This window comes from Geospiza fortis, unplaced genomic scaffold (assembly GCF_000277835.1).
Source record: "Geospiza fortis unplaced genomic scaffold, GeoFor_1.0 scaffold26, whole genome shotgun sequence".
NCBI lineage: Eukaryota > Metazoa > Chordata > Aves > Passeriformes > Thraupidae > Geospiza > Geospiza fortis.
Genome location: NW_005054425.1, coordinates 231,803 through 251,485, shown reverse-complemented (window position 1 = coordinate 251,485; position 19,683 = coordinate 231,803). Strand labels below are relative to the sequence as shown.

At 47.4% G+C, this 19,683-nt stretch overlaps 1 protein-coding gene across 1 annotated transcript; it reads left to right on the top strand.

The window, feature by feature from the left end:
• The first annotated feature begins 4,633 nt into the window (after positions 1 to 4,633).
• On the top strand, positions 4,634 to 17,287 carry DRAM2 (DNA damage regulated autophagy modulator 2). Its single transcript, XM_005426781.1, has 8 exons — positions 4,634 to 4,730; positions 8,114 to 8,271; positions 9,209 to 9,276; positions 9,822 to 9,961; positions 12,126 to 12,303; positions 15,646 to 15,728; positions 16,419 to 16,511; positions 16,972 to 17,287. Exons 2-8 carry the CDS (start codon positions 8,141 to 8,143, stop codon positions 17,077 to 17,079), a joined length of 801 nt encoding a protein of 266 aa, XP_005426838.1. The 5' UTR covers positions 4,634 to 4,730; positions 8,114 to 8,140; the 3' UTR covers positions 17,080 to 17,287.
• The last annotated feature ends 2,396 nt before the right edge of the window (positions 17,288 to 19,683 follow it).

The following is a 19,683-nucleotide window of genomic DNA, read 5'->3' as shown; positions in this document are numbered from 1 at the left end:
CCCCTGCCACCCCCCAGAGAACCCGCAACCTCCCTTCACCCTCCTCAGCCACCTTTGACTCCCCCCCAGCGACCATCCCCCGGTCTTCCTGTCACACCTCTTAGCGATCGCCCGATGTTCCTGTCACTCCCTGTTACCCCCTCCGAGATCCTCTGTCACCCCCTCAGGGACCCCTCTTCATCCCCCTCAGCGACCTTCCCATGTCGCTGTCACCACGTCAGAAACCCTCTTGGCAACCCCTTGTCATCCCCTCAGAGATCCCCCATCCTCAGTGACGCCATGGCCTCTCTGTCATCACCGCCTCAGTGACTCCCCGGTGTCCGCTGACCCCCTCCATGTCACCTCCACCCCCCTGCAGCCCCCACCGGGTGCCCTACAGTCCCCACTGCCCTTCGGGATCCCCAGAAACCTCGGCTGTCCTCTCTCCCTCTCCTGACAAATCCCCCTCATCCCCTTTGTGCCACCCTGTCAGCCCCAGTGCCCCCCCCACCACCACCACCACATCCCCAGTGATCTCCCATCACTTCCAGTAACTCCTGGGCCCTGAGGACCCCACTGAGCCCCTCTGCCCCTTCATCTCTCTTCCTTCAGCCTCCCATTTCTCCCCTTCAGTCCCTTTTCCTCCTTTCCTAAACCTCCCTCCATCCTGGTTCCTTTTCCCTTTCCCCTCTGACTGCCCCCAGCACCCCCACTCCCGGTGTGACCTTGCAGTGACTCCAGTCCCAGCTGTCCCCTGGGAATCTCCCGGTGGCTCTGCCCCGAGGACTCAGCTCAGGCAAGTGGGATTGGCCGGTGTTGACACAGAGCTCCTGGATCAGCCGGAGCACCCAGCCACTGTCACCGAGTGCCAGGTGTCCCAAGCAGGCTTGGGGACATCTTGTGTCACAGTGTCCTGGCACTGTTTGGGTTGGCTCCAGACCTTGCTGTGTCTTCCCAGCCAGGGAACAGGAGCAGGGCCAGAACATGGGAGACTCCCTGGAAGCTGCCCTCCAGGACTGAAAGATTTCATGGCAACTTTTTTGGTGTCTGTACTGAGAAAACACCCAAAATGAGTCACCTGTCATTACCCTGCAGCAGGGACAGCAGAGGTGACACATTTCCTACTTCCTGACGTCAGTGCTTTGAGGATCAGTGACCTTTACCTGTGGCTTATCAGTAGAACCTAACCTGTGCAGGCTGTTCAGACACAGCCCCATCCAGCCTCTGTTTGTTTAGGAAGGCATAGACAAATTCCTCTGTCCTCCCCTCAGCACTGTCCACTGGACAATTTGCTGGAGACAAAAGGAAGTGTCCCTAGGCAGTGCTTTATCTCTGCCTGTCTGGCTGCAGAGCAGGGAAGAGGCAGGTTGACAACCCAGGGATCATCCATAATTCAGGAATTTCCCTTTTCCCCATGTAATTCAACCATCTTTGCAGCTTTGTCATTCCAGGTAACATGAACTTCCTGCCCTTGATGGTCTTGCCCACCTTTCATTTTCCTTTGGAGATTCTATTCCACATGCTCCAGCCTGGGTAGGGTGTGTAACCCTTCGAGAGGGTTAAAATCTCCTTTGCTTTTGAAACACTTTCTTCACTTGCCCTTGATATTGGAAACAATCTGTGATACTCAAACTGGAGCTTAAAAAAAAAAACGCTTAGAACCTTAAAGTGCCTGAGGATCAGGATAGATGTTTAAGAAAATCATAGTTATATGGAAAATTGAGGCTGGCCATTGCTGTTGTGTAATCTGCTTGCAAAGGAGCTAATGAAAAAATGAGTTTGAGTGTGTGTTTTCCTTCTCCCTGTTGAAAACAATGGGATAGGACAAGGTGTTGATAATAATTTATCTCAGGACCTTGCATCTGGCACATGGCAATTCCTTTCTGCCTCCTGGTGTTTGGAGGTGCCTCTTTCTGTGCCCAGACGGAGCTTGGGAGCTGGCAGGGATGCAGGGCAGCTGCACAGCAGGAAGCTGGGACAGCCTGAGTACACCCTGCCCTGACTGTGCCCAGGGATTTGCAGAGTGAAGCCTGTGTTGGAGATGTGCAGTCTGCCACCAGAACAGTGGGAAAACTGACTTGATTCCACTGTAAAATATTTAATGAGGAGAGAGATGAAGGGAGAAAAGAACTCAGGGTAGATCTTGACTGACATAAGAGAATTTAAAGGAGGAGAAAATTATAAAACTCTTTTTAGTGTAAGGAGAGTTAGTGAGAGGGTTTCTGCTGGGGAAGGCAAGAGGGACAGAGCCCAATTGGTGCCATCAGGATGATCCTTCTGAGGGGCTGCAGCTTCCTCCTGAGGGACAGCTCTGACCTCCGCTCTCTGTGAGCAGGGACAGGACCTCAGGGACGGGCTGGAGCTGTGCCAGGGGAGGGTCAGACTGGAGATGAGAACAGGCTCTTCCCCCAGAGGGTGCTGGCACTGCCCAGGCTCCCCAGGGAATGGCCACAGCCCTGAGGCTGCCAGAGCACCAGGAGTGTTTGGGCAGCACTGCCAGGGATGCCCAGGGTGGGATTGTTGGGGTGTCTGTGTAGGGCAGGGCTTGGACTGGTGTGACCGTGTTCACAGGGGTCTGAGGATGAGGGAAGAGACGAAGATTTTGACTCCATGTTTCAGAAGGCTTGATTTATTATTTTATGATATATATTATATTAAAACTACACTAAAAGAATAGAAGAAAGGATTTCAACAGAAGGCTAGCTAAGAATTGAAAAAGAAGGAATGAATAACAAAGGCTTGTGTCTCGGACACAGAGTCCGAGCCAGCTGGACTGTGATTGGCCATTAATTAGAAACAACTGCATGAGACCAATCACAGATGCACCTGTTGCATTCCACAGCATCAGATAATCATTGTTTACATTTTGTTCCTGAGGCCTCTCAGCTTTTCAAGAGGAAATATCCAAATGAAAAGATTTTTCATAAAAGATGTCTGTGACAGACTGGATGATCTTTGTGGGTCCCTTCCAGCTCAGGACATTCCACGATTCCACCAGCCTGCACACTCTCAGTAAGAAGCTGTGCCTCAGCAGTGCTCTGTGATGTGATTGAAGGTGCTCTTTGTGCCAGATCACATGAAAATGGTGATAAGTCATGTGCAGGGCTCAGCTCTGGGCTCAGTGACAGCTCAGGGCACAGAGATTCCCAGTCCTAACAGAGTGAGGGCTTCTCTGCTGCCCAGCTTGCTTTGGAGCAGACAGTGCTGATGAGCTGCCTTTATTTTGTATGAAGGGCAGTATGCAGGGAGAAGTTGGGAATAGCTGTTCTGCTTTACTAAGCTTGTCCTAGCCCCCGTAAATCAGTCTGTACAGGCACCTAAATACCATCAGCAGGTAGAGAATCTGGATTGTCTGTGAGCTTCATCCCCACAGAGCATCAGCCCCTCTGCATCCCCAAGGCAGTGCCTCAAACCTTTGGGAGGAGAAGTCAGGAGTTATGGAATGTCTGATTAAATGGACAGGCTGGATCCATGGCTGAGGCCAGCAGTGGGAGAGTCAACAAGACCAATGCCATGTTCTGCCCTTGGGTCACAGCAATCCCATGGAATGCTCCAAGCTGGGGAAGGAGTGGCTGGAAAGCTGGGAAATGATCTGGGAATGCTGGTAACAGTAGCTGGACATGAGCCCAGGTGGGCAAGTAGGCCATTGGAATCTGGGCTGTCACAGCCATTATGTGTCCAGGGGGCCCAGCGTGGTTCCCTGTGCTGGCACTGCTGGAGCAGCTCCAGCCCTGGGGCAGCTCTGGGCCCCTCCTGACAGGAGAGACACTGAGGTGCTGGGGTGTGTCCAGGGAAGGGAGCTGAGCTGGGGAAGGGTCTGGAGCACTGGCAGCAGCTGAGGGAGCTGGGGGGCTCAGCCTGGAGGAAAGGAGGCTCGGTGAAGACCTTCTGTCTCTGCACAACTCCCTGACAGGAGGGTGCAGCCAGGGGAGGTCGGGCTCTGCTGCCAGGCAACAAGGGCAAGGACAAGAGGAAATGGCTTCAAGCTGCACCAGGGGAAGTTCAGGTTGGATACTGGGAAAAATTTCTTCCTGGAATGTGTTGTCCAGCACTGGCACAGGCTGTCCAAGGCAGAGGTGGAGTCACCATCCCTGCAGGGATTTAAAAAGCTGTGGATGTGGCACCTGAGGATGTACTTTAGTGGTGGCCTTGGCAGTGCCAGAGGAATAGTTAGACTTGATGATCTTAGAGGCCTTTTCCAGCTTAAATGGTCCAATGATACTCAGGTTGCTCCAGCCCCTCTCCAGCCATGTATTTAGCGTTGCACCAGCAGGACATTGGGATGTGTGTCCACAATGAAATGGGAAGTCTCCACGTTCTGTTCCCTTTCTTAGGTGAAAACCATGGTCTTTAGGCACTGGTTTTAGCTGCATTCACTTCATCTCTTGAAAGCTCTTCAGTTCAAATTAAATGGTTGTGTAGACAACTCCTAAAATCAAAGAGCCTTAAACACCAGTTTTTCTTCATTTCTACCTCCCCACCACACACAAGCTTCACTCCTTAACCTGCTTCGAATGCAGGAAAAACACCGTGGGGCAAGCCAACAGTCTAACCTGTGTCCAGTCAGCAGCAGGGACTAACAGGATGTGCTAAGAAGAATAAACATAGCAAGAGGTACAGAAGAACCTCACAACTTGCTTTTCTCCCTTTATATCTCAGAGTGAGAAAAATGACATGAACGTTGAGCTTCAGCAGAAAAATGACCTTGGATTCCCCTTAAGTGACATGTCCTCTGATGCCCTTTTTCTCAGGTATGTGGAATGTGGTTGGTTGGTTGGTTGGTTGGTTGGTTGGTTGGCACTATGAATATTTAAATGTGAAATGAAAAGTATATTCAGACTGACTGGTTGGAACTGGGAATTACATACCCAGGAACATAACATTTATAACAGAGAATGTCATGCAAAATCCTCATTTCTCTTTCAAATTCCCAATTTACTCATACTAGAGGTGGGATTGTGAGGTTACAGTCATTACTGCTTACAGTCTTAAAATCATGATCAGATGGCAAACTTTATATTTAGCTTAAAAATGGGCAAGAGATCAGACAACTTGAATTCTGTCAATCTGTTCTTATTCACTACATATCCTGTTAGACACCTTTACCTGTCACCAACCAGCTTTCTCACAAGCAGCTGAACCTTCACCTTTACAAGGCTGTAGTTGTCTATTCTATGCAAGGGTTGTGAAGGTTGACCAGCTCTGATCTCTTGCAAGATTCACCCACTTTTGTTTCAACTTTTTTCTGGCCATGAGACTTTCTAGTCTTGGTGCTTCCTCTTTCTTCCTTTCTCTTCCTCTTTTTTTTCAGCCTCTCCACCCCAGGCCACGCCCTTCTAAAATCTCTCAATACTTCCTTCTAATTTCTTTTAACATTATTTTGCTTTTCTCGCATACAGATCTTTGCCTGGATGCCCCTGGATGTGCACTCTCCATTATTTGCCCTTCACCTTTATCCTTTTTCATCTTTCCATTTACAGTCTCCAGTTTTAACCATGTTGAAACACTTTTTCTCCTCTTCTCTCCAGTGACCATCAGGAAACACTTTTTCCCTGTGAGGGTGACTGGCACTGGTCATCCCAGGCTCCCCAGAAAGGTTGTGATATCTCCATCCTTGGGGTGTCATCCTGCACTACTGGCTCTGGTGGCCCTGCTTGAGCAGGGGGATGGCCCAGGTGACTCCCAGAGCTCCTTCCCCGCCTCAGCCATTCTGGGAGGCTGAAATAGCTCTGGTTGTGTTTGAAGCTAGTAGCAAATTACTTTGCTTTTGCAGCGAGAGTAGGGACGAGTCACAGTTCTCTCTGTGTGAGCACACTAGGGTGGCCCTTTGTCTTGGTTTGAAAAGACAGGTGTCTGCTAAGGAAGGCAGAAGCCTCCCCTGAATGGAAAATGTAAACCCCCTCCCTCCAAATTATAATTTTGAAATTAAGGGGGCTCTCAGGCAAAGATATGGGAGCAGGAATAACAGTTCTTTATTAGGGAAGAAAATAAAAATAGAATTAACAATGCAGTAATACAAAACAACACGGACAGAGTCAGAACAGGAGCTGACACCCCGTGGGTCAGGGAGGTGGCAGCAGCCCCATTCATTGGTGGCTCAGCCCTCCTGCAGTGCTAGCTGTGGTTCTGTTGAAGCAGGGATCCTGTAGAAGGGTGTAAGTCTTCCTCTGAAGATCCAGGGGTAGTGTAGATGGGCCTGGTCTTCCTCTGGGAATGCAGTGGGGAAAAGGCTGCTCCTCTGGGAATGCAGTGGAAAAGGCTGCCTGTGGCCTTCCAGATCTCTGATTCTATCCAGGTAGGAATGCTTGGCTCCTCCCTCTGGGCAGAGCTTCTCCCAGTGGGATGATGGAATTTTATCAGTCATGCTGGGGCACTCAATGGGCTCGTTAACAGCAGATACCTCCTTGAGGGAGGACGGGTTGTGGAAGAGATGAAGAAAAACTGCCCAATTAACAGAAGATAACTCCCCCATCAGATAGAAATAGAATACACCCCCCCATTTCCAACCTAAGATACCCTTCTTGCTCTTAAGAGAACTGGGTTGAGACACAGATTTGCTCTCAGGCTGAGATTTAGGGAACTGGACAGAGTGAGTACAGAGTCATAATTTCACTGCACTGCACGTGGATCTTTTCCTCTCACCTGTAAAATAGCAACTGCTGTGGGCAACCCTTGAGTGTGAGGGTTGTGGTTGGTAGCAGTGAACTCAGATAGCTGAGAGGTCGTGAACCCAGGCTCGATGGAGCTCAGCAACCTGCTCTAGTGAAAGGTGCCCCTGCCCTGTTAATATCATCTTGTTATCATTGATATTACAATCCATGGGAAAGTTCTGATTCACTCTCCACAAAAGAATTGGGTTTATGTTCTCAAACCTCCGTCAGTGATATCTTTCAAAAGTTAACTTCACAGCATAGAATAAATAGATCTAAACATTTCTTGATTTTTCTAATCTAAACTATGAAGGGTTTTTATATTTTCACTGATATCCTAAACATTGAGAAATTTAAAAAGCAAACTAATTTTGAAAAATTGTTGCTGAATGGCAAAGTCATTTTCTGTCCCACTCTATGAGGTACCTCAGTACAGGTACCTCAGTACAGTCTTCTCCTTGGCAATACCCAAATCTATACAGGATGGGAGATGTGGGGTAATTGAGCTGTTTGCTCAACATTAACACAGTGAGCCCAGGAAACTCCCCCAGTGCTTTGAGAGAGCCCATCAGCATATTGTGGAGGGACAACAAAATAAGACTGTGAAACAAAGAGGACTCAGAGTAGAAAATAAAACATATGTGTGTGCAACTAATGGCAGGGTTAGTGGGATTTTGGGATTTTCCTCCCTGTGAGGGTGGTGAGGCTCTAGCACAGGTTCCCCAGAGAAGCTGGGGCTGCCCCATCCTTGGAAGGGTCCAAGGCCAGGTTGGGCAGGGCTTGGAGCAACCTGGGATAGTGGAAGGTGTCCTTGCCATGGCAGAGGGTTGAACAAGATGGAGTTTAAAATCCCTTCCAGTCCTAGGACTCTATAACAGATGTCGAGTCACAGAGTCTGACAGGGAATAATTGAGGGCAGGTATTAAAGTAATTGTGGGTCATTTCCTCCACATCTACCCAGCTAAGTATTAATAGAATCTGGAGGCTCCACCATGGCCACCATCAGTTGCAGTGTCAATGCAGACACCCGTTCTCTGTCAGCTCACTCTATTGACCTGGTGTTGTGACACAAGGCTAAGAAAATGGAGTCACTTATTCACAGTGACCCACTTGACCCTTTTCTGGCAGTAAAAAATCCAAGCCACATAGTAAAATGACAGTACTGGTTTCTAATGATACTCTTAAGAATTTCAGAATTAACATTTCCAGATTTAATTCTGCTTATTTATGATTTCTTCTGTGAAGTCAGTGTTCACTTTGGGTTTGCAGGAGAGGACTGAGATATATCAAACTGCTGTATGGGAAGCAGCCTGCCTCAAGGAAAGCAAAACTTCAGAGTCCTCATAGTAAAATCCTAGATAACCTTTGAGAATCTCAGTAAACCTTTGAGAACTCTCAGTAAACCCTTGAGAACTCAGTAAATTTGAGAATCTCAGTAAATGTTTGAGAACTCTTAGTAAAACTTTGCGTTTGGTTCTTCCCAGTGTCTGGAGGCAGAAGTCAGCCCTGAAATGTGGTGGTTCCAGCAAGGCCTCTCGTTCCTGCCCGTGGCACTGGTTGTGTGGTCAGCAGCATCGTTTGTGTTTTCCTACATTACTGCAATTGTCCTGCACCATGTTGACCCTTTGGTGCCCTACATCAGGTCAGTGATGTCCCCCCTGTGACAGAGCACTGAAATGACCCCACTCCTGTGAATTCTTCCCAACTCCAGACTTAAATAGCAGTTTTTACCCAGCAGCTCCAGTTCTAAAGTTACTCTTTAGAGCCATTATAGATATAGTTACAGGTGATATTAAACTGACAGAGGGGAAATTCAGGTTAAATGTTAGGAAGAAATTCCTTCCCTGTGTGGGTGGTGAACCCTGGCACACTTTGCCCAGAGATACTGTTGCTGTCCCATGCCTGGAAGTGTCCAAGGCCAGGTTGGACGGGGCTTGGAGCAACCTGGGATAGTGGAAGATGTCCCTGGTTGGAATGAGGTGGTTGAGATGAGCTTTAAGGTCCTTCCCAACCCAACCCAACCCATTCTGGGATTTATATGTTACTCTACTTAAAGGTGTCTGTTTTAGTGCAAAACTCTTAAGCTTTGGCTCTGTGAGCATACCCTTAAAATAATGATGATGAACTGGGGGTACCTCACCACATCCCTGCTCAGAGTGAAGCCACTTGCTGCCACCAGGTTTGTTGCACCAGAAAATCCATACTAAAATCTACATTGCCAAATTTATTCTGTCAAGGCTGATATATATAACTCAAGCTTTGCTCTTTCAGTTTTCCATGTTCTTCATTTTTCCAGTTTTAATCCTTTTTATTCACCTTTTATCAAGATCAATATGAAAGGAACAGTTACTCTGAGCATGATCATTCCCTGCACCAGGGAGAGCTTGTCTTTACCATGGTGATTTCTACAGCTCTAAAACCAGCGCAGCATAGTTTGAGTAATGAAAAATTCAGTGAAAATCATCTGGGAGGCACTTTTTTTACATGTCCTTTGTAGAGTGAAATAAGTAAAGTTGTGTTGGAAGTATTTCTAATATAAATAGTATAGGATATGTTATCACTCCATTTATCTTTTCCAGTGATACAGGGACAATACCACCTGAAAGATGCTTATTTGGGATCATGTTAAATGTTTCAACCTTCTTGGGTGAGTACAGAAAACTGTCCTTGGTGAGCTGCAGGCAGTTCTGGAATGCATCAGCTTTAAAAAAGTTCACTTCCTTCGCAAGATCATTAAACAGCCCAGAATTCTCACTCAAAAACTAAATACTGAGCAATAAATCTCACTTCTCTGAAGCAATTCAAAGTGTGTATCAGGGATGTTATCCATGAATTGCCGGTATGGCAATTGCAGATTCCGGAAGGACAAAAAATGCATTCAAAAAAACAAACAGAAAAGTAAAGCAATAAAAATGCAAATTCAAGGCAGTCACCTTACCTGTGCTGCAACAATGGAGGTAGGGAAAATAACTTAATATGGCTTTTAAATGAAATAGAGCAAAAAAATCTATTAATTTAACTAGTTTGCCATTATTTCAATTTTCATTTCCAGCCTTTCACCTTTCCTATTTCACTGTGCCCTAAAAAAATTCCTGTATTTTAAAAGTTGCCTCTGACACTCAGCATCTTCCCAGGTAAACAGGGACACTGGTCCCCTGCAGGAATCTTACTGCCTGTGGCTGTCTTTGGCAGGGATGGCCACCATGTACGTCCGGTACAAACAAGTGTCTGCCCTGAGCCCAGAAAAACCCAAGATCCTCAGGCTGAATAAGCTGGGCCTCACACTGGGATGGATGAGCTGCTTTGGACTCTGCATTATTGCAAATTTCCAGGTTTGTGCTCTGCCTGCACTGCTCTGCCCCTGCCAGAGTTCTGAAATACCCAATGTCACACCTGATAAACTGCAAAGTTACAGAAAGCAACTTTCCGTGGCAAACTGCTTCTTTGTGACATTCTCGACAGAGAACAGTTAAAAAATATAAGGTTTGACTTTTAATTTGTTATTTATTCCTTATTTGCTTTGGGACTTGTGAGCAGCTGTTCATGACATTTCAAAACATTCATAACCACCAAGCATTGCAGAAGCCACACTTGGATCTCCTTCCAGGCAGGTTGAAAGCCTGAGATCCAGATTGAAAGCCCACAACTGTGGCTCAGGAAAATCAGGTATCAAATAGTATAAAAGGTATCAAAAACTTGTTACAACTAGAAGTAAAGCCAACAAAACCACCCAACCCCACAAGCCCAGCTCTGGAAAAACTGCCCTCTTGGGTAGATCTTCCTTCAAACCTTCTCAAATTCTTGAAAATTCTGCAACACTAATTTTTCTGATTTTCTCCATCCCAGGTCTCTATTTTTTTTTCTACCCAATAATTTCCACTTCAAAAAAAACCAAATCTGATATTCTCACTCATCACACCATGAGCAGCTCCCCTTTGTTGGCTTTATTTGCCAGGTGATTGTATAGTTGCCAGCCTTATCACATTAATTACCTGATGGATTTTAGGGCTCTGTTGTGGTGCCTGTAGCCACCACAGGCTATAGTGTCACCTCAGGCTCCTGCTGGATTAGGGACAGGGAAAACAAAAGAGGAAAAGCTCTTGGGAAGCTCCACCTTTTCCCTAACACAGCTCCTCAAGTGCTTTAGCACCCCCTATCTTAGAAACCTCAGCACTCTCATTTAGGCATTTTTTCTTTTTCTTTCTTAATGTATTTACTATTTCCTAGAGCCCTCAGAGGTCCCAGCCTCCCATTCCACACTTCCACACAAGAAGAATCCTCCAGGGTCTGCTCAACTCCATTATTTCCCTCCACTGCCCTCAAGAAAGGGTTTTTCTACTTTATTTGTATTTCACAACAGTCAAAACCCAGTAGGTGCATGTTAATCTGGTAACAGTTCATGTCTTGTTTAATCTTGAGCAAAACAAAAGTTGGAAGTGATGCACTTGCATATTGCCCTGAAATCCACTGGTGATTGAAGACCCCAAAGTGTGAAAATAGAGAATTTCTCTCTGCTGACACTTTCCTACACAGTACATGATTTTGGAGCACACACCTTTGCAACCTGCTTATTTCTTAAATAGAAATTCTCACTGTAGATGCAGCACTTAAAATTCATTTGTGCACAGAAAGTGTGCAAGGAAAAGCTTGATCTTAAGAGTTACTCAGTAAGATACACAGAGAACCTCATGTTTTAGGGCAGGAAACATCTGCATGATTGGGGTGCAGGAGGCTACCAGGCCTTGCCTTGTGCAACAAGTCAGATGACACTTTTTGTTCCCTGTCTCTGGCTCGTGTGCTGAGCTGGGCATGAGAGTAAAGGGATGAGCACACCTGGGTTTTCACACACATATATTTTAATAATAAATTTTTAGTTGGGTTGGATTTTTTAGAATATCTTCTGGTTTTAGTTATTTTTGCTATTTGACATTTGGTCCTCCTGGTGGTGTTTTTAAGTATTGCTGCTTGATTGAACCTTGTTCCTTCAGAGTATTCCAAGGTACTAAATTGACAATCAATCTTTATTTAAACCAGAGTTCATTCAGAGAAATGCAAAACCTCATTATTTTTAATCCAAAATTGGGTGCTAGAATCGTGTTGTGTCTGTCCTGTATTATATAATCTTTCATAGATGCACAGGTTCCTGGGGTAGAAACGTTGTCAATCCCACTCCCTACCCACCTGCAGGGATTCTCTCACCCAATTCCTGTGATATTGTCCATTTATGAGAAGAGCCCTCACAAATTCCTGTACTGAAGGTACAGCTGTGACCTGTAACTTCACCACAAAAACGTAACAAAAGCAGAAATTCCAAAGGCTGGCAGGTTCTGGCTTCCAGACATCTTACAATGGTGCTTCCAAAAAAAGTCTCCTGAGGACTGGCACAGTGCAGAACTGCTTAGCTCAGAATGGGAGGAGGTCGCTGAGGGGTGCATGCCAGAGGTTTACAAAAGAAGATGAAACCAGGTTTTCACAGGCAGCACTTTCTTTCCGTAGAAATGCATCCTGTACTACATCCATGTGCTGGGAGCCTGCCTGACCTTCGGGGTGGGGTCCATTTACATGCTGGTTCAGACCATCCTGTCCTACCTGATGCAGCCAGAACTTCACAGTAAAGACATCTTCTGGGCCCGCCTGGCCGTATTCCTGTGGAGCTGTTCCAGCATCCTGAGCAGTATCCTTTGCCTGGGCACTGGCACGAAAACCCAGTAGTCTCCACAGGATTTACACCTACTTGAGCTGAACCACCACTACATGCCACAAGAGTCCTTGATTGTACACTCCATAGTGTGCCCTGTTCTGTATTCCAGCCTGGGAATTTCAGGGAAAATGCTTAATCCCTTTAATACTTTTAATATTCCCCCCTGGATGTTAAAAAAAAAAAAAGGTAAGAGGGACAGTTACTACCCTTTCTCCTTCCCTTTCCTACTGCACACCAGAGACTGAAAACAGGAAAAATAGGAGTTTATCCCCAAGAGGTCTGACTAAATTAAGAAATATGGGGCCAAAGGGAAGTGTGCTTAAAGGATGGGTGGTTTCAATGGGGGGAAAAAACAGGTAAGAAATAAAAGTGTGTTCCTGAGGACAAAAATGGTGCAGAGTGTTAGAGTTGGATACAACTGAAAAAGAAGCCCAGAATGTAGCACAAGAGGAAAACAGACCATGTGGAGCAGGGCTGGCTGTGCCAGCTGGCTCTGGAACAGGGATGATGTGCTGGCACTTGCCAGGGAGACAAGTCTGGAGCACATTTCAAGGATGAGTCAGGGAGGGACTTTGACCTCTGATCTCCTCCTTGCCCGTCCTGTAGTTCAAAAGACAAGATATTTCTGACTGGCATTCCCTACCACCTTCCCTCAGCATCAGACTCCATCACCCCCTTTAGCTCTGAATTCCAAGTGCTGGAAGCAGCTGTGGGGTTTAGACAAAGAGAGAAACACAGAATGGTCTGTGTTGAAGGGACCTTCTAAGGCTACCCTCTCTCAGTGGGGATCCATTCCCATTTAGCCATATATTTATATAACAAATATGAGCAAACTCACTCAGAAATAGAGGCCTTTTCCTCTCCCCAATCATTGAAACAGTCAGGAAACTCCACCAGAACAGTTCTCCTGCTCACCACAATGGACTTGGAAATGGGATTTAAAAATTAAACTCAGTTTTTGTGTCAAACAGGACAACAACACCAAACTTCCTGAGTTCCAGAGACAAGTTGCAAAACCCATTGCTTAGACACTGTCTCTCTGCAGCTGTAGCCAGGCCACTGATTTAATCCCCACCAATCCCACGTATTTCCAGGCTGGCGGCCAATACCAACACTAAACCCTGTGTCCCATTTCCCAAGGTTGGAGCATCTCACTGGGCTCCCATCCCTGCTGCTGCAGGATTATAGAATCTGTAGGAGTCAGAGGAGCAGGGACAGTGGGGCACAGGCTTGTTATCCATCATGATGAACCTTCATGTGCTGAGGGGCCTTGGCAGACAGCAAGGAAATCATTCAAGAAACTTTGAGAATTGTTGTATTTAACAGAAATTTTTGGTATTAGCAAACAAGATTTTCAGCTTTGAATAAGGAGGAACCAAATGGGTGAAACTAAAGTATGTTCTATGAACAATATGATCTGCTGCAAGTTATGTTCCTCTTACAGATGCCAAAAGCCCACAAACCTCAGATTTATAGAGGTTTTTGTGCCAATGTAGTCTAACCAAAATTATAGGGAAGTTGTAGAAGTAATAATGTTTACATAGATAACAATGAAAGAGGAAGAAAAGGGAAATTATGGTTTTAAATTAACAGCTCATAATGTAATAAGGGAAAGACAGGGAAAGGGAGGAGTCTGCAGCCTTGGATTAAATGATTGTATCAGGTACTGGAAGACAGAAGGAAATGTATTTTGTGTCAGCTCTGGGGTCACAGCAGTGCCCATCCCCTGTGCTGGCACTGCTGGGGCAGCTCCAGCCCTGGGGCAGCTCTGGGCCCCTCCTGACAGGAGAGACACTGAGGTGCTGGGGTGTGTCCAGGGAAGGGAGCTGAGCTGGGGAAGGGTCTGGAGCACTGGCAGCAGCTGAGGGAGCTGGGGGGCTCAGCCTGGAGGAAAGGAGGCTCGGGGAAGACCTTCTGTCTCTGCACAACTCCCTGACAGGAGGGTGCAGCCAGGGGAGGTCGGGCTCTGCTGCCAGGCAACAAGGGCAAGGACAAGAGGAAATGGCTTCAAGCTGGGCCAGGGAAGTTCAGGTTGGATACTGGGAAAAATTTCTTCCTGGAATGTGTTGTCCAGCACTGGCACAGGCTGTCCAAGGCAGAGGTGGAGTCACCATCCCTGCAGGGATTTAAAAGGCATGTGGATGTGGCACTTGGGGACATGGGTTTGTGGTGGCCTTGGCCTTGGGGAACAACTGGATTCAACCTCAGAGGTGTTTTCCAACCTAAACAATTTTCTGAACCTATGAAAATACTCCTGGTCCTGTGGTGGAGTGTAACAGCAGAACTTCCAGCCCAGAGTAAGGCAGTTGATGACCCACTGTACTGGGGGGCAGGGGGGGAATGGGAACCAGTTATTTTTATATCACAGTGATTAAATTCTTCCCACTGCAGCAGGAACTCAGGCAGATAACAAACAGCTCCTAGAGCTGCCCAGTTCAATTAAGCAGAAAATTGTGTGTCTTTGGTCCAATCAGTAACCAGAGCTCCTAAACCACTCACATCCATTTTTAAACAAGCTTTGGAAGTCTGTGTTCTTAAAGCCATGTTTGTGCTAGGAAGTCCAGCCTTGTTCACCACCAAAATGAATTTTTAACATCAGGAGGCTCTTCATGTTTAATCTTATTAACCACTGAAGAATTTAATATCTTAATCCTATGAAAATCAGGTTGTCTATAAATTAATGATCTGAGTTTTATTTGTTGTGTAGCAAGAGCACTTTTTTGGATACCTTCCCTCTCTAAGATGTTGAAGAAGTGACATCAAACACTCCAGAAAGATCCAGATCTTGGATTAAATGGGGAATCATTGTCACATGGGGTGAAATCCAAAGCACTTCTCAATCCTTGACTAAGAGGGAAACAGAAAAGCCAAAAATCCTCTTTGCTGCAGGTGATACAGCACAGAATTCCGACCTGTGGCCCACAGCAAGAATGCAAGGTAGTTGAGATGTTGACAAGCCATCAGAGGAAGAGATCTAGACTCTTGTTAGAGTGGGAAATACCAGTAAAATGCTCAGTAAGTGTGCACATCTGATCATAGCTTAAACACTTCCGTGAGAGTGCTGTGTTTGATCAGAGGAATAATGAGAGGCAGCACACAGAGAACAGAAATAATGGGTTTAGGGTCAAATTAACCTTTTCACGTGACAATAACCAGTGGGTTGGGACAAGCTACAGGTTGAAGGGCACAATATGAACAGTCCTTGGCACCATTACTGCTCCTCAGGCTGAGATCTCATAACCTCAGCTCAACACAGTCTGCAAGTCCCATGTTCCTCATTCTTGGCCTTGAATCTTCCTTAACCTCTTCCCTCAGTGTTTGTGTCCTCGGTTGTGTTGTACAGTGGCTTGTATGGACAGAACCTGGTGCAGAAGCTGCACTGGGACCCCCAGGAAAGAGTAAGTGATTGGGGGGGAAATGGAGACCAAATCCAGCTGGATTTGGAGGGACAGATGGGAACTTCCTGCAGTTCACAACACAGACTGGGGTGGGAGAGGAGAGAGCTGTGCCAGCAGAGCCAGCCAGCAGCTCCTTGGAATTGTGGGATCCCAGACTGGGGTGGGTTGGGAGGGACCTTACAGCCCATCCAGTTCCACCCCCTGCCATAGGCAGGGACATCTCCCACTATCCCAGGTTGCTCCAAGCCCTGTCCCACCTGGCCTTGGACTTCCAAGGATGGAGCATCCCCAGCTGCTCTGGGCAACCTGTGCCAGCACTTGTTGAAGTTCTGATTGCACAAAACTGTTGGATCTTCAAGTATAACTCTAAATTAATCCCTTCTGCATCTTGAGGAGGGCCTTGAACCTCCCTGCTCTTTGTTAGTTGAGCTCTGGATTGAGCCTTCAGGTTTTGCAGGTGCGTATTAAAAGTGCGCATCATCCCAGTTGGAGCAGGTGTTTTCCTGGTCATTTTCATTCTTCAGTACTTAATTCTTGGAGAGTCCAGATACAATAAGGGATTTTGGTGTCCAGTGGGAATAGTTCTGGATGCAGGATCTCACGTGGGATGTCACAAGTCACAAGCCATCCTTGTGCCACTGCAGGTTCCAGAGCAGTTTTCACATGGATTTTTTCCCCTCTGTAACGTAGGGCTACACCCCCCACATCATCAGCACCGTCTCCGAGTGGTCACTGGCATTCTCCTTCCTCAGCTTCTTCCTCACCTACATCCGTGACTTCCAGGTAAAATGAAGTTAACATTCTCTGTTTCTGAATAACCCAGTGTGGTGCTGCAGGGCAACCTTAGATTTTATGGGATCACGGAGAAGACCTTTTAGGTGATGGAGTCCAGCCATTAACCTGGCATGGATCAGTCACCAGGGCTGGAGACCCATGAGCAGCTCTAAGTGACCCCCATAGAGTCTGTCCCTGCTGTGTTACCACAGCTCCAGCATCAGGCTGGCTTTAACTGGCCCTGCTTGACTTCACTTCCAGGCCTGTCACAGCCACAGGGGCCTTTTCCTCCAGGACAAGGCAAATGATGGAGCCAGTCCAGAGCACAGCTAGGAGCCAGGCACACAGTTCTGAGCTGATCTGTTGGTGTTTACAAAAATCTTTGGTGTTTCCTCTGGCCACTGAACTTCCCTGTGCCAAGGAAGTGAGGGAGCCACTCACAGGGACCCCCTTTGCTTTTCCTCCACAGAAAATCTCTCTGCGAGGCGTGGTCAGCCTGCAGGGCCAGACCCTGCACGAGAGCCCAGGGAGCTTCAGGGCAGAAGAGCAGGCACTGCTCATAGCAGGGAGTATCTGATGGATGGAGAGAACTCAGGAATTTAATAGCAATAACAGCTGTTATTTCTAAACATTTATTTTATATAAAAAAATGTATGAAGCGATTGTCTTGTACTTGACATCAAGGGCTTTGCACAGCTTTGCAAATGTTACCAGTACTGTGAATGAGTCTGTGACATTTCTACATTTTCCAATGTCATGAAGGATTAAATGAAGGTTATTAATGAGTTGTGTCTCTTCGTCTCTTCCTCCACACCCAGTTTGACCTCCCTCACCCTCCTGTCTCCAGTGCTCCTCAGGCCAAATCCTTTTGGATGCCTCCACCCTCACCTTTGCTCCCCTTGGGGCCAGGGGACTGATCCATGCCCTGTAGTTTGGGCCAGATAGAATGGACCCCAAAGCCACCCCATCCTTTGAGCAGCCCATAGGGAAAAACCTCTTCACAGCACAGCCTGCTCTGGAGGTCAAGAGGCAGCTGAGCAGCTCCCTCCTGCTGGAAGGGCAGCCCTGTGCTGGCTCTGAAGAGGAGTGACAGGGAGCAGCAGGAACCACACAGCCATGGAATCCCAGAAGGGTTTGGCTCAGAAGGGACTTTAAAGCCCATCCCATTCCATCCCCTGCCACACGCAAGGACACCTTCTACTGGACCAGCTTGTTCCAGGTCCTGTCCAACCTGGCCTTCCTTCCCTCCCTCTTCCTGGCAGCTGTTGGAGCTTACAGGCAGGTTGACCCAGGAATTCTCATGCCAAGCATCCCTGTTACACAGGTGGAAGAGTTGGCCAAGGCAGCCCATGTCCTGTTCCCACTGAGCCAAGAGCTGTCCCTTAAACACCCCAGAGTGCGACCCCTGTCCTCATGTTCTCGACATCCCTGGTGCTCCCTGAGAGCCTCCAACCTAAGCCAGCTGCTCCTTCCTCCAGCTGCTTCCAGCAGCTCCCAGGGTGCTGACAGTCCTTATCCCAGCCCTGTGGAGTGTCTGTGTGCTCCAGAGGTTGAGCTCCATGAGCCTCTAAGTGCCAGACACACCAGCTGCTTCTAGGGTCAATCCATAGGGACAACCTCCCACATTCATGTCCAGGGCCAAGTCAGAAGCCTTAAAAACAAATATCTCTAATTCTACCAAAGTACAGCAGATTGAGGGGATATTTGATTGCACACCGACCTACCAAGTACCTCCACAGCTGCCTCTGAGCCCTGCTTGGCAGGAATAGCTCAGTTCCCTTCCCGAGTTACTGCTCAAGGCTTGTACATGAGTTCCAGGACATTCCCTCCCACTCCAGAATCCCTTACTTTAGCATCATCCCTTCCTGGAGAAGCAGACAAGGCACATGGAGAGAAATTAATCTAAGCTGGAGGCCTCCTGGAAACCCCAGTTTTCCCTGAGTAGCTTTTTTCTTCCAGATTTAAATGGGATGTCTCCATCCCTGTTACTGTACCTCCAGCCTGGTTCAACCAGAGTTCAGAAAATCCACAGAGTGGAAACATTTGGGGCCAAAAGATGCCATACTACTGAGGGAAGTGGGGTAAGAGGACAGGGGGATGTGATTCTCATGGAGTCACAGAGAACCCTGGGCTCAATGGCCTGGGAAGGTTTCTCAAGTATTACATTTTACCTGCTGATGAATCCTTAGGGATCCCAGCCACCCTGGAGAGCTGCACACTTGGCCACACACTTCCTAAGCAGGGAATAGGCAAAGCCCAGTTCCTGATTAACTGCCCCAATGTAGAAATGTGATGTTTCAGCTGAGAGAATCCTTTGCCTCCGCCAAGGCTCATTAGACAAATGGTTTAAGCAAGAGATGGTGCCAACAGTGATGGGATCCCTGTGGAGAAGGAGAGAGAGAGCTCTTTGCCTGATATGATGGGAAGAGAAGAAAAAAACCCCAATTGATGCATTCATGTAGCTCTCAAGGAGGCTCTAGAAGGCATCTGCCTGCTCACAGGGCTTTCCTCACCTTCCCTTTACTGCTTTCTCCATGGATCCCTGTGAAACGCGGAGAGGTCGATCCTGACAACAGACATCCCAGCAGCAATTCCTGCCCCAGAGAGCAGGAATTTCTCCAGCCAGGGCAAACTGAGGTTTAGGTTGGACAATACAAAAAATTTCATCCCCAAAATGGTTGTCCAGTCCTGGCACAGCTGCCCATGACAGTGGTGGAGTCACCAGTCCTGGAGGGATTTAAAAAAACCATGTGCATGTGGCACTTGATTAATGGTGGCCTTGGCAGTGCTGGGGAAAATTTGACTCCATTATCTCAGAGGGCTTTTTCAACCTCAAAGATTATGATTTTACTGCCCAAACCAGTACATTCCTGGGTTTACAGCTAAAGCCCCCAAACCTCCCTCACTGCTCCCATATCAGCCCAGCACTACGTGCTGGGATTCCTGCTCAGCTGCAGACTCACAGAAATTCAGCCTCAGAGCATCCAACTCCTCTCTGTTTAACAACAACAACATTGAGGGGCCTCCTCAATGCCAGCAAAACCCTTTTCCTGCTGTCTCACCCTTTGCCAAGAGACGAATGAGCAGCAACGAGGAGCAGGCTCCCTGCTCCCAGCTGCTCCAGAGTTACACACTCCCAGTGAATCCCTGCCTTTTTCCCTTTCTCTGCAGTCCCAGCAAC